General features: G+C 34.1%; 1 protein-coding gene across 1 annotated transcript; it reads right to left on the bottom strand.

The window, feature by feature from the left end:
• Positions 1-1,765: 1,765 nt before the first annotated feature.
• Positions 1,766-13,450, bottom strand: LOC115955331 (protein HESO1-like). Its single transcript, XM_031073428.1, has 12 exons — positions 13,150-13,450; positions 12,379-12,525; positions 9,672-9,833; positions 8,461-8,633; positions 8,296-8,391; positions 7,877-7,946; positions 5,809-5,939; positions 5,370-5,480; positions 4,767-5,233; positions 3,213-3,300; positions 2,602-2,661; positions 1,766-2,177 (listed from the first exon to the last, which is right to left on the bottom strand). Exons 2-12 carry the CDS (start codon positions 12,515-12,517, stop codon positions 2,163-2,165), a joined length of 1,512 nt encoding a protein of 503 aa, XP_030929288.1. The 5' UTR covers positions 12,518-12,525; positions 13,150-13,450; the 3' UTR covers positions 1,766-2,162.
• Between the last annotated feature and the right edge of the window lie 2,079 nt (positions 13,451-15,529).

The raw sequence follows: 15,529 nt of genomic DNA, 5'->3' as shown, positions 1-15,529 counted from the left end.
AAACTCACTTTTTCCATCCCTCCATTTTTTCACTCCCAACCAAACAAAAAGAAAAGAAATTAAAATCTTTTCTATCCTCCCACTTTTCTATCCTCCCACCATTTTCTATCCTCTCACTTTTCCACCCCTCCAACCAAACGGACCTTAAAGAAAAACAGAGACGTGGGAATATGAAGAAGAATTTTCCTAGTCCTAGTAAAATAGACACTTATCATTTAATGCTTTTTTCTTTTTCTTTTTTGGTTGGGACACATGATTTCACGTTTATTACTATCTATAGAAGTGTGGGAATGAATACCGTCACTATCTCCAAGAGGCTAAACTGTCATAGTGCAACCTTCTTTAATTTACAACTGAGACTTCTAGGATCAAATCTTCACTCTCCCCACTAAATAAATAAATAAAAATACCATCACATGTCAAAGAGAAAACTGCCAGTTGTGCATATAATATCAGTAGACTCATCAAGACATCCAAGGTTTAAGTGTTTGTTTGGGACCGTAGTTTCGGATAACTTATTTGCATATATAATTTTTTTTAATATTCTAAAAAAAAAAAAGCTAAAAGGTAAATTATTTTTTAAGAAAGTTTTGTTAAATTTAAAAAAAAAAATGTATATATATATGGTAGTTTTGTTGATTTCTTTTTTTCTTTTCTTTTTTTTTTTATTTTTTATAAAAGAAAGTTGATTTTTTTTTCCAAGCATATATTAAATCCCCACCACCAACTATTGAATTATCAAAGAACAAATGATCAAATTATCAATATATATATATATATATATATTAGTTGACTCATTTTTATTTGGGAAAAAAAAAAAAAACACTTTCCCCCTTTATGTTTGGGCTGATTCATAATTTCCCTCATTATCTTTGAAACGTACTAATTTCCACATTTATGTTTTCGAAATGAGCAAATACCCTCATTTCATTTCTCTTTCAATTAAATTTAACAAAATTTTTTAATACCTAGAATATTTTATTATGTAAACTGTAAAGTCTAAAATACCTCCAAATAAATAGATAAATTCCTGAAAATACCCTCTAATCTTTTCACCCCATGGACCACCACCTTCAGGCAAAATTTGCTCTATAACACAATTTTAGAAAAATATTGAGAGAATAGCACACACAAAGTTATTTAGTTATTAAGAACATTTTTGAAACTCGAGTTTGTCAAACTCGATCTCTAACACAAATTCAAGTTCTAAAAAATGTGCTACATAACTAAATAACTTCATCGGCGTACTATTCACCTAATTTATTTATTTATTATTTTTTAAATACGTGCTATTTGGCAAATTTATCGACCACCATCACCACCACAATTCCTCACCTTCCTCCACCTCTCTCAAACAAAAACTCAAGTCCTTGGCTGTGACATCACGGCAGGAAGAGAACAAGGTGATTGCAACCTCCAGATGGTACCCGTGGTTCAAAAGGTCAAATCTTTGACGTGAATTTAACTTTAAAAATTACAATAATAATAATAAGGATGAGTCCACATTGCAGTGAAGTGAGTGGTTTGGGCACACGAATCCCAGGCATTCAGAACTGAGACTTTAATTAGAGTAAGAGTTGGTTAATTAAACAAAATCAAACCGTGAAATTCTATTAAACCATTCATTGTACCATCGTAAAAGTAAATCTCCTTCAAATTTTAACCACTACGAGATAATGTAACACCCCACAATTTAATCATTTTACATCAGTACCATTTCTGTGTAAAATTCCTGGTTAAAATGATGCCCATATACATATTCTGCATCAATCTTCAACCTAATTACTCATCATTTCTATTTCACTAATATATGGGGGAAATTACACTTACCTTCTCTAACATGTATAGGGAAATAAATTACATTTACTTGCAAAGAGGTTCAAACAATTGTGATAGTTTTAATAGCTGATACAGTTTTCCACAATCAACCTTAATCCATATCTAACAGAAAATCAAAATGGATTAAAAGATTCCAAACACTGTTTTTGCAGTACTAATCACACAAAAGTAGTAATAATTTATATGGCAATTTCAACAAAATATTCTGTGACGTTAAAGCTACAGCTTTTATCTGAATTCACTACAGCTCCATTAGGGGGGCATCATCTCCACAAAGCTGAGCAGAAACATCATTTATGGCAGAATTCAACTGCAAATGCTTCTCACTTTTTTGGTTCCTGTATTCATAAATCACACGACCAATGCAGTATCAATGCATCGTAAACATCATAAATGACCCAACTAAAACAACATCAATCACAGTTAAAAGATGATGAAAATACAAGTTAACATAAACTATTGTAAAGTGTTTACTTTTCTTGAAGGTTCCAATGCAGCAAAGATACAAATCCTAAAGCTTATTTATGCACAATGAATCATACAAATCAAGCCTTGCCCAGGCCCAAGAATGTGATGCCTAAAAACCTAGGAGAGAGAATTAAACATTTCTTTTATTCATGTTTTTCTAATGAAACCAACCTTGAGTAGTCCTCTTGTTTAAACTAAAAGACTTTACTTTCAAACACCAAACACATTAACAAACATGCAAACACAGATAACAAGCAACTTTTAAGGATTGCAATTGCAGAAACAAGTTCTCACATCTGAATCATCATCAGAATTATCTCTAAACTTCTTCAGACCATCAACTGCCTTGCTTATCTACAAAAAGTAAAATCACGATATATCAGTTGGTGTCATCAGAACTTTGGCCAAATGTATTAGTGGGGGAAAAAAAAAGCCTCTGAGCTGTTGCTTAGATAAACAGTACATTAACCACGTCATAGCCTAAAAGTGAACTTCTAGCAAGGTCCAATCCATTAATTACTGATATGTCACATGCTTAATTGGACCAAATAAATATATACATTAACCCATCTTGTGAAAGTAAAACTTAAGTGAAAAATCTTTAACCTGCAGGCTCAAAAATAAGATTAGTAACATCAATGTGTCGAAAAACATATACACCACTCTACCTAATTTGAACTTAAAGGAAACACAGACACCCAATACTCCCAATAGAAAACTATCACAAAAGATACTTGCACTATTTGGTCTTCCACCAAATAAATCATATTTTAACTCATTAATGTGATGAAACAAACATATACAACACTCCACTAATTAATTGATAACCTTAGGAAACATAGACACCCAACACCAAATAGGTTGGGTTTTAGTAAGATATATAAAGCTAAATAATCCAACAATACCTCGGGTGCGAACATGTAGCCTAGTCCAGCTACCAAGCCTCCCAACAAAAGGCCACCAATGGAGAGACTTGATTTTCCAGCATCTCCACTGCACTTGCACAAAATAGGAAGTGCTTAGAAAAAAGATATCCTTCCAACATGAGAAGTAGCTAAGATTCTTTTAACAGGAAAAAACAGAAACCTCAACAGGAAGTGAAAGAAGATTAACTGTTAACTGCATCAAATGTAAATGGTTCAAGTCTTGCGGCTGCAACTTGTTTAAAACTTTTTATTTCGTTTTTCAAATTAACATATCACACAAACTCATTTTTAAATTTCTTCTACTTTCATCTGCTTTCTCAGCAACCAAAAAAATAAATAGCCTACAAACAACAACCACCCAAGTCCCAGAATTAATAGAATAAAGAAGCAATTAACAATATTCCCAAGATGCCCCTTCAAACCCAACAAATCTATTCCCCATCTCCCAAAAAATGGTAAATTACAACTATCACCCCAATGGTATACCTTTAAAACAAGGAACTACTATGTGCTTTATTTTGTGACACTTACCTTACCTCCTTAGTTAGTTAGCTCTGTGAACCATTTTTGTTACTTTAGAATTTGATGATGTGGCAAGTGCCTACATCACCTATTGGGAAGAATTGAAGGAAAAGAATGTTCTACCCTTTTACACCATTTGAATTGAGAGAAACCAAATAAGGATTTAAGGAGAAAATTCAAGAGAAATCAGAAATATGAGTGTAGTACAATCTGTTTCTTCAATTCTCATAATATGCAATGTTGCCACTTGCCGCATCAATGATTCCATTTAACGGACATACTTCACACGGCTAACCACAGGGGATGTAAGTGTCACAATTCACAAATAGAGCACATGGTAGTTCCATGCTTTAACATTTGTAATTTACCCCAACAGGAAAAAAGAAAAACCCAAACAGAGGAGTATACCCCCATCCCTTTTCCTCCTCCCCACCCCTCTTCCCCATCTGGACACAGTAAACCATTGATGACCCCAAAACAGATCTTAAAGTCATGCAAAAAATATTGTCACTGTATGCTTTAAACTTTATGTGGACCTTAAAAATATGCCACAACAAAAAATGCATCAAAATGGTTAATAAAAACATAATTTTGTCAAAGCATCAATAAACATTACAATCTTTTCATGTTTTCAAGATCCAAAATAGGCCAAAATCAATGTGTGTGCCCACACTTGTTCATTTTGTGATTTGCATATCAACATGTGTGTGCCTGTGTTCCACAGCCCATCGGGAGTTACAATGCACTTAGATTATTGCATTTTTGGAAAAACCTTTACCCGTTAAGGATTGATAACCTTAGTAAGAAACCGGAAATAAGTCACATAAGTCTATCTGCTTCTCTGAGTTGATTTGGCAGGGGGCAGCATATAATATTCAACAATTTATTTGGGGAAACATCAAAATACCTGGGTGCCATTAAACTTTTAAAAGAAACAACGAACTATACTGTAAAAAGGCATTTGAATAATCAAAAACTGGTGAAACCTATCCATCAGATTTTGGTCTTCACCTGTGCTGGCCTTGACTTTGTGCCTGCACAATTTCTGTCATGCTTGGATTGTAAGAACGGCTTTCTAACCTCGAGTTCTGAAATTGGTTCTGCGTTATTGACTCAGATGCCTCAAATTTCCCATACATGTTCACAGTTTCTGTCAAGGTTGGATTGTTAGAATTGCTTTCCAACCTCAAGTTCTGAAATTTGTTCTGAGTTTCTGCCTGTAAGTTCACATTCCTGTGCACATGTGGATGTGTTAGGTGGGACTGGTAGCCCCCACCATAAGAAACTGGATTGCTAAGACATGCTCTTATTTCCTGGGATACTTGTGATCGAACAAGTGTGACAAGCAGAGAATCCTGATTCTGATCAGCTGAACTAAGCCTACGGCGGCTGATCTCAAATGCTTCAGATATCCTTGTCAACCCACTTATTTTAACAGCCTTCGCAGAATTTTCTGGCTGCTCAAAAGGATCCTCAATCTTACCGGCCATCAACAGTGCCAATAACAAAATCAGTAGCAGTGGCAGCAGTAATAATAGTATTGTTGAAATGTCAAAGTGAGAGCTGACAATAATGTACATGTTTGTACACAGAGAGAGAGAGAGAGAGAGTTACCAATATTGGATCAGTTTTCAGCGACCATCTTTTATTGCTCCTTCTGCACACCCACTCTCCAGTTTTGGTACAAATTCCTTGCTCTGAGGCCTTGTCACCGATGTTAGAAAACTGCCCCCCCACCCCCGCCCCCAAAAAAAAAAAAAAAAAAATCTCTAATCAATAGCATTAGGAAGTGCATATGATGCCATAGCAGTCATCCCTTAAGATATTGGGAAGATACCAGGCAAACTTCAACAAACTATTATAAGAAAAGGGCACTTTCCGAGTATATAAACATCTGGTACATAATCAACATTTAAAAAAAAAAATTATAATCCAGATATATAGCGTTAATTGCATAATCAGGTCAAATATATCTTGAAATTTGATAAACACCATATAAATGTCTACAACCAAGATTCTTCATTAAGATAGAAAGTATGACAGAAATGATTACCTTTGCAAGGAACGAAATAAAAAGTTCAGACAAAGAACTGTGATTAACTCGTCTGAATATGTTTTTTCTGAACCTTTTTATGTTAGCAGCACAAGCGTCGGCAATATTTCTCTCTGCAACAGTTCTCAGACCTGCACGAGGCATGTTGAAATACAGGTTCCATGACTATATGCCTCCTTAGTCAACTGCTACTTTGATTCAACAGATTATTTCAATAGGTAAGTTTTTTTAGTGGTAGTCTCGAGTTCTACAGACAAACATGATTAAACCAAAAAAGAAAGCGCTCAACCCAGCAATGCAAATTAAAGACAAATGGCAAAAGAGAATAGGATCCCTTGAAATAACATTCACCGACACCCCCCCCCCCCCCCCCCACCCCCCAAAAAAAGTTGTTTTAGAGAATCTGTCATGAACTCAAAATAATGCATCTATCCCACAAATCCATTACAACCAAGTTGGTCAATCCTCTAATAAATCAAAATCCTCCTATTTTTCCAGAAACCCCAAAAAAGCAAGGTTGGAATCCAATATTGTGGTGGTGTGGCCCACAACGATGTTGGGATCGTTGGGCCTGGACCCCAATTAATTTGTGTGCTGGTTAAGGGTATAGCCCACAATGGGAGGTCCAAGGAGGAATCTAGTTGGTGTCCGGTAGAGGAAGGTAATTGAACGGTGGTTGATGACTAAATGCCTGATTACTTGAGGAGGATCTCAGGTGGCCGAGGTGTCCTGAGTTGGATCACCTTTTCCCAATTCTAGTAAAGAATGTCTCTCCTTATCTCTCATGTTTCTATCCCCTAAAAAATATTCCAACCCCTTTTCCTTTGAATCCCTGTCCTTTTATACTATTCCATCAGTGGGATAGTAATCATGGGAAGATATTCCACCTGTGCATGAGTCTGGCCATTCGCCAAGTTTAAGTGGCCCTTTGAGTTTAAGCTACTGTTCTAGCTTGTCTAATCCCACACCAGGGAGTGGGTCCACTTTGGCTCCGTCGCCATGATGATTCCCTTGTAACTTGAACTAAGCATCAAGGCCCGTGCTTGGCTGGCAAATTCCTTAATGGTAAGCTGATGGCTTACACGTTAGTTCAGCTCAGACCTATCACCTGTAGGCTAGGCCAGGGATCAATAGTCCTTGGCCCGAGCCTAGTATGGGCCGAACTTGGTCCACTCACATTACCATTAATTGAACTCAAATTTTTCCCTATTTCATTTTCCAAATATTTTGTTCTACTAGGTAGATGATTTCTCTCAAACACGTTGTTTCAATTACATCATTGGCACATGTATATAATCAGTTTGATTTATCCCATCTAAATCCATTCTAGATGAAGAAAAGAGAAAATGATTTGGTGCCATTTTGTACTCCCAACAACCATCACATGGGTCATATAATTAACAAAATATTTATCTACAAATTCTGCTACCAAAGAACATTAAGTTTAACTAAAAATTCAAATTAAATTGAGATGAGATATATGCTTTCATAAACCTATATGATGTTTAATATAACTTCAATATCTATGTTATGACAAGACAATCTAATGCTAGATGGCTCCTCTTCAAAGTAAACTACACCATTGAATTACCATTTAGGTATCTTTTAAGAATACTAGCATTAATATTATTATCTAAGCCTTAGTTACCCTAGTACTCAGCAAAACCAATCATATGGCTTTGATAATAGAAGAGGAAACAAATACCCCAGTTCCATGACCTTTGGACCACACCACTAAAGTGTAAATATGGCGGTATAAAATTTAGAAACACCAAAACCAAACATAGAGAGAAAGAAAATGATTCATATGAACCTGGGACAAAGGAATATGTTCCTTAGAACCTAGTTGACCTGATCTTGTCCCAAACAAAATAGCCTTTTAAAAAGAAACTACAATTAGCCTTCTAAATCACCCTCCCCCCAAAAAAAATATATAATAACAGCATGCAAAATAGAAATGAAATTAATGTTTTCAAACAAAAGAGTACGACTCAGCTTATGTCTCCACCACTATAAGATTCCAAAATAACATATATGTTTTGTGCTTAAGATTAAAGATGAAAATTACCTTGAAGATCATCAGCAACATTTCCAGCGTATATATCTTTAAGAGGTGGAAAAATTGCAGGTTCACATGTCTGAAAGAAAATTAAATCTTCCTACCTCTTGTCAGAACTGAATCAGTAAATTTCAAAATGCATGGAAGCAAAGACATGAAACCAGACCAACTCAAGAATATATATACATAAATCAAAATATGTAGGTAGGAAGAAGAACATATCCTGGCGTCTCATAACATGACAACATATTTTAATCATAAAAGGAACAAGACTGATGCAACAGTATAATACTTTTTTTTTTTTTAATAACATTAAGCAATCCAAGTCCAAAGCAAACATTTTGGATGCATGACATGGAGTAACAAGTAAATCTCTTCGAATTTTAACCCTTTAATAAATTATACAAGAAATAATTATAAAGAATTACCTGAAAATGGAATATCACAAGCAAACTGAGAGAGTATGAGTTGATAGTCCCACTAATTGGATCATTTATGTCATGTGACTTTGCCCATTCCTTGACCTACACAAATTAGAAACAATGCATCATATGCCAAACAATGGCAAATATCAGATTGCTACAAGAACATACCAGTAAAATCATGTCACGAAATCGCCCATCTATCTCACTGATCCACAAAAAGAGTTTGGACTTCATTTGGCCCTTCAAGTTATCAATTGATATATCACAAAAGATCTTGTGGCTACTCTCGCATTTTAGAATTGGAACTTTTGCAGGGATTAATTGCACCATCTGCCATTGACCTGCAAATAAAAAATGTTATGAAATGAAGAAAGAGGCATCGTAATGAAGAAAAATCAAACAAAGAAGAACAATGTTGAACCCCTAAAAATTAAGCTTGCACTACATCATGCATTATGCTCTTACCACTTTCTGTTGGGAAATAAACACCTTGGGGAACCTCTAATTGAGTAATTAATGAAACATATAGGAACGCCACTTAACCTAAAAGCTTAAACTTATGAGTTTGGGGCCAACTATGTTATATTAACCACTCACTCTTTTCATTGTTATTCAATACGGGACTTCACTTACACATGTATACCCAACACTTTCATAACATAAAAGTAAAACCCTGGGATCTAAATTTTCAAAGATTATTGACACCATCCACAGATTATGTGTCCTTGTCTTCACAATTTTCAAAAGCATTTTTTTTTTCAAACATGGATACAATAAAGACTTAAGCACGTGCATGAGGAATGAAACAAATTGATGAAAACAGCCACTCAAAGAATCTCGCACATTTTTCTTTAAAAAAAAAAAAAAAAAAGAATCTTGCACATTTTCTATTACAAACTGGAAAAATGACCTTGAATGTCTGCTGTACAACATAATTACAAACTACAGGGACACTAAACTTTTAGAACTAGTTTGCACACTAAATAAAGTTTTACTAAATTCTGTAAGAAAAAATTGCAAAAGGTGAAGATGGTACATTGACTGAAGTTTTCCAATTTGCACTTTATATAAATTACAGTTCATATCCAGCTTTATACATAATCTATTTTTTTTTTAAGATAAGTTCTAGGATTCATAAATACTTTTGGCCCATATCATTAAGTGTCCCAATTGTGGGAACATGTATTTTGAGACATGCATTGGAGACAAGCAATTACAATAAAGCAAAAATTTAAGTTAACAAATGTGCAAGAGAGATTGTCAAAATATAAGATCAATGGATTTTCTTAAACTTCTATGCCTAAGTGACAGAATACAAGCATCTAAGAGACAGAGAGAGGTGGGGGAAATGAAAAATGCTTGAACTCAAAACAAATTACCTCTCAAAGGATTTTGCAAATCCATAAGTAATCTTTGCTTGCGGTCATTTTCAACATATGAAATATATCCACCCTCCTTGGGTAAATAGATAGAGATATCCACGTCACCCCATTTTGTGAACAAATTGGACACAAATGAACCAAATGGCTCCACTGCTGCCCCTGTTTAAGCCAGGTCATTAATTTATGTTGTTAATCATAATTTTTTTTAACTAATGGCAAGAGTTATTCCTTATGTAAATAAGACATAAAAGTTCATGATGACTCAACAAATGAAATGCAGAGAAAGAAGAAACCAGAAAGAAAATTCGCTTAATCTGATGATCTTTACTATAGGTTACTTTTCTCGGATTGAGAAAAAAAAAGGAAAACAATGAAGACAAATATTTATATGGCGCTAAAAACCTACAGAAGTCTTTGTAGCATGAAACATCATCTTTCCCTTTTTTCTATGGGGACCAAACTACAACTCTAGCCCAGCCATCCTGTATCAAGTCAGAAAAGATGGTTCCCCTTTAAGGAATTCCTATCTCTATGCACATGGAGATGAAGCTTCCTCACCAAGACCAACATTCAAAAGAACTTATGTTCCAGAAAAAATAAAAAATGTCATCAAGACAGACAGAATCTCAAGATAATTTGAAACTAGTTTCATCTATAACACAGTAGACATATAGGTCAGGAATTCTAAATATGCAACTTAAGTTCCTTGGGGACTTTCAAGATTGGGAGCTAGAAGGGGTGAGGGAGACTTTTTAGGCTCGAAGGATGAAATGCAGGTAACAACGAACTACGGAAAGCAAATAAATTATATTCTAAGGAACTATGTACATGGACAAAACTTTTATAAAAATCAGGTGCCATTGGATTCCAAGTAACTAGGCTATTCATGATCACACTAAACCCGATTCCAAATAGAGCAATTCGAAGTCTAATCAATCTAAGTAGTAAACAGTTAGAAGGTAAAATATGCAAAGCAGTGAACATATCATAACCTAAGTAAACATTCTAAACATCCAATCAAATTGAAGATAATGCATTGTGGATTAAACATAACTAACAACTAAAAACTTGAATCTAACTAAAATAAACTTGCATAAACAAGATTAAATTGAGTAACGAGATTACAAGAAAGTGCTTACAAGCATAAACACCTTCTAAGCCCTATGAACTACGAGAGAATCTCCTAAGGAACTAATATTACAAGAGAATGATATGATCTTTGTATAAGCGAGTTTGTGAGCGAAGAATGGTGTCCTTTTCTAGAGAATCAGGCCCTCAGCCCTCATTTACACTTGAGGGCCTGATGAAAATTGACAATTGTTCCTTCCATGTGTCTTTCTTTCCTTGGCTTGAAAGGCACTTGTCGCAATATTGGATGCTACTTTGTAACTTTTAAAAACTGCATCAATGCCACTTGTCTCTATTGCATACACTTCATATAGGTTGATAACTGCCATGGGATCTGCTACATTTGACCCGGGTCATTTTCCACGTACCCATAAATTTATAGGTTTAACTTCCCTGGTGTGCCATTTGGAATGTCCTTTGCAAGCCAAGAAATTTCAGATTAATACAAACAAGGCAGTCTAGTGTATGATCCTATTATGAGAGTTAGAAACATGTGCATCTGCATTCTAAGTGGGGTAGCAAGGTACCTCATAAGGTGGCTTCCTTTGTGGACAACAACCTTTGATAATCTTGTTAAGAGGAAGATGGTGGTTGTTAATGAGGGTATTATGTGCAAGTGTAGTTGTGAAACAATAGAGCATCTACTTATTGTCCTATAGCTCAAGAGTTGTGGTAATTTGCATTTATAGCATTTGGAGTGATATGGGTGATGCTAAGGTGGGTGATAGACTTGATGTTTTCATGGAGACGAGTGTTTGGTTGATCAAAACTGCGCTGTGTGGCAAGCTAGTCCTCATTATATAATGTAGACCATTTGAAGAGAGAGAAACCATAGGACTTTTGAAGATGAAAAGAAATCGCCTCAGGATATTAAGAGTAGTTTTATGAGAACTTTGTTTGAATATCACACTATGATTGAGGGAGTTACATGTAACTATCTAGGTTTTTTTTTTGGGACCATATGGCTGTCCATTTGTAATTTTTTATTGAAGCTCATCATTATGAGTGCTCCTTTCTTATAATAAAATATCTTATTTATTGAAAAATAAAATGTTCTAAGAGCCAGTAGAAGAAGGTGCTTATTTTTCCAAATGAAAAGAAAAGTCATTTAATTATTAGTCGCATAAAACCAATCACTCATGCTCAAAAAACCCTCCAATTTACCACGCCACCTGCAGAACTGTATTGCCAGCTCCTTCTTCACATTCTAAAAGACCCAACCGAGTATACAATAGATATGGGCCAAACGGTATGTGCTCATGTAAATATTAGTGAATTCAAAACTACAGCATTTCAACATCTTAAAGAAAACCATGGCCACTATGTTAAATTTTATCCAAAAAACCCTCCAATGTACCATAGCCAGTGATGATACATAGTCATCTCAGAAGCAAATCAGAGAGGTTAAATTTTATCAAACGCTCCTGCTTGAGCATATAGAATGGAATCCTTCCATTCCCACCAACTTATATCTTCAATTGCAAATCATGGAAGTTTTACAGATTTTAAGTATATAAAAAAATAAATAAATAAAAATTTAAAATTCTTTTGACAGAACCATGAAAGTACAAATCACCTCTCAAACTTTGCACAGATTCAACGACTTCTTGTAGTTCATTAATGACTTGAGCCCGTGTCGCCAAATCCTCCTGCTTAGGCTTGAGCACTTTGAGTATTTCCACGAGTATATGCTCCAATGTACTATTGGCACTCATTTTTATTTCTGAAAAAACATTAGCGATACAGATCAATGTGTCAAAATTCTAGTCCATTAATGGCAAATAACACAATGTAGAAACCGTTAAAGACACACCTGAAAATGGTAACACCTTATTCTAATATGAAGAATTTCATCAAAACAAAGACTCAAAGTCCCTTGGTGCCAACCATAAATTAAGCTTTGAGTATTGCTCATAAAGTTAAGATGTAAGTCGTATATCACTTTGTCACTATAGCAAAGTTCATTGCATCTAACATATACTATAGATTTATAGAATGAAAAATAACATTACACATAGATTTGGGGATGATCATACTAAGTCTGATCATGTAAAACATATACTGAGGACAAATGAACTAACAAGAATTTTTACGCAAGGACCCCTATTTCCTCATTTTCAATTCATCAACTAAAAACACATTACTTAAAACCTATAAACAAATCAAATAAAATAACTGTACCAAAAAAAAAAAGAAACAAAACAAAACCCCACATCAAAAAATTGCCTATTCATATCAGAAGTCATTAAACTAACAACAAATAGATACCCAAATCTTTCAGATTGTTATATACACCAGAGCAAAAATATATATACTATATCAGAATCATCATCAACAAAACCATTACCTGAAAGCCTGACTGAGACTTTTTTCTACCACCTTTACTAGGAATAGGTCTAGGACTCCCAACGAATCCTAAGCGACGCTATCAGATTGCCTTTTATAAGGCAAACCAAGTTGAGAACTTTATTTACAATAATATATTAGTACAATGTACATACCATGATATAGTTGTAGAGTGTATAGTAGAAGGGCTTTGCTTAGTGAGAGGGATTTTTTTTCTAGATTTTGTGGGACCTTTAACGAGGTACGGAAAAGGAAAAGCTGGGTAACAAAGAAGAATACTTGTTGGGTTGTCCGCACTCTCCTCCTCAGTCATTGGTGGACTTGAAAATAATGACTTTGATCAAACAAAGACTTCGACTTTGATGAAGGTAGGAGACTTGGGAGTGAAGTCTTGGTCTTCACTCTTCACCACGACACCACCCCTCATTCTCATTGTACTAACCCTGCTTTTTCTTTTGCATGGCATTTGATAATAATGTCGGTGCAGAATCAAGTAGCCAGTAGCTATTTGCCATGCCTATTTCCCTTTCTTGCATTTTTATTTTTATTTTTTTTTAACGAGATCAAAATTCTATTCTAACTTAATTTAAGTGAATATATACATGAAATTCTCTCTTGGAGATTTGAATCTCATTTTTTATCTCTCACATCCCACAGACACTTATACTTGTAGAATAATCATCACATCAAAGATGTGCGAAGGTCCCTTTCCTCCCTTAGTACTCCTCAGTCCGCACACTCTAAGGGTGCATTTGTTTGGAGTGAAATAGGGTAAATGAAAAACTTTAGAGAGAAAATAGAAATGAAAACTTTTTTGAGTATGTTTGGTTGGGTAGAGAAGAAGAAAAATAAATGGTGGGGTCCAGATGTTTTCTCTCCGAACCCATAAAAAAGTTTTATATCCAAAATATAGAGAAAATTGAAGAAAGAAAATTAGGCTGCTTAATGAACAAAAGTGCCATATTTTTTTTTCCTTTTCTTTCCGGGACGGCTGGACTTTGCTTTTTCTTTTTTTACTAATTTTTTGATTTCTTGTGGCTGTGGCTGTGGCATGTTACCATTTTTTTTTTCTTCTTGTATGATAGTTGTCTTGTTTTTATTTTTTATTTTTTATTATTATTTTTTTTAACTAGACATGATTTTTATTTTTTAATAAATTGGATGATTGCATTTTTTTTTTTTAGTTGTTTGCCACTTTTATGTTTTAATTGGTTATCATTTTTTAACAAGAGTGTATAAGTAAATTTATACAAACTCACTTTTTTCATCCCTCCATTTTTTCACTCCTAACCAAATAAAAATGAGAGAAATTAAAATTTTTTCTATCCTTTCACTTTTTCATCCTCCCACTATTTTCTATTCTTCCACTTTTCCATCCCTCCAACCAAACAGACCCTAAGGAAAAACAGAAACATGGGAATATGAAGAAGAATTTTCCTAGTCCTAGTAAAACAAACACTTATCATTTAATGCTTTTTTCTTATTTCTTTTTTGGTTGGGACACATGATTTCGCGTTTATTACTATCTATAGAAGTGTGGGAATGAATATCATCACTATCTCCAAGAGGCTAAACTGTCACAGTGCCACCTTCTTTAATTTACAACTGAGACTTCTAGGATCAAATCTTCACTCTCCCCACTAAATAGATAAATAAAAATACCATCACATGTCAAAGAGAAAACTGCCAATTGTGCATATAATATCAGTAGACTCGTCAAGACATCCAAGGTTTAAGTGTTTGTTTGGGACCGTAGTTTCGGATAACTTATTTGCATATATAATTTTTTTTTTAATATTCTAAAAAAAAAGCTAAAAGGTAAATTATTTTTTAAGAAAGTTTTGTTATATTAAAAAAAAAAATATATATATATATATATATATGCTAGTTTTGTTGATTTCTTTTTTTCTTTTCTTTTCTTTTTTTTTAATAAAAGAAAGCTGAATTTTTTTTCCAGGCATATACTAAATCCCCACCACCAACTATTGAATTATCAAAGAACAAATGATCAAAATATATATATATATATATATATATATATATTAATTGACTCATTTTTATTTGGAAAAAAAAAAAAAAAAAAAACACTTTCCCCCTTTATGTTTGGGGTGATTCATAATTTCGCCCATTATCTTTGAAACCTACTAATTTCCCCATTTATGTTTTCAAAATGAGCAAATACCCTCATTTCGTTTCTCTTTCAATTAAATTTAACAGAATTTTTTAATACCTAGAATATTTTATTATGTATACTGTAAAGTCTAAAATACCTCCAAATACATAGATAAATTCCTGAAAATACCCTCCAATCCCATGGACCACCACCTTCAGGCAAAATTTGCTCTATAACACAATTTTAGAAAAATATTAAGAGAATAGCA

The sequence above is a fragment of the Quercus lobata genome, chromosome 8 (genome assembly GCF_001633185.2).
Source record: "Quercus lobata isolate SW786 chromosome 8, ValleyOak3.0 Primary Assembly, whole genome shotgun sequence".
NCBI classification, from domain to species: domain Eukaryota; kingdom Viridiplantae; phylum Streptophyta; class Magnoliopsida; order Fagales; family Fagaceae; genus Quercus; species Quercus lobata.
This window is presented reverse-complemented; position numbering and strand designations above follow the sequence as displayed.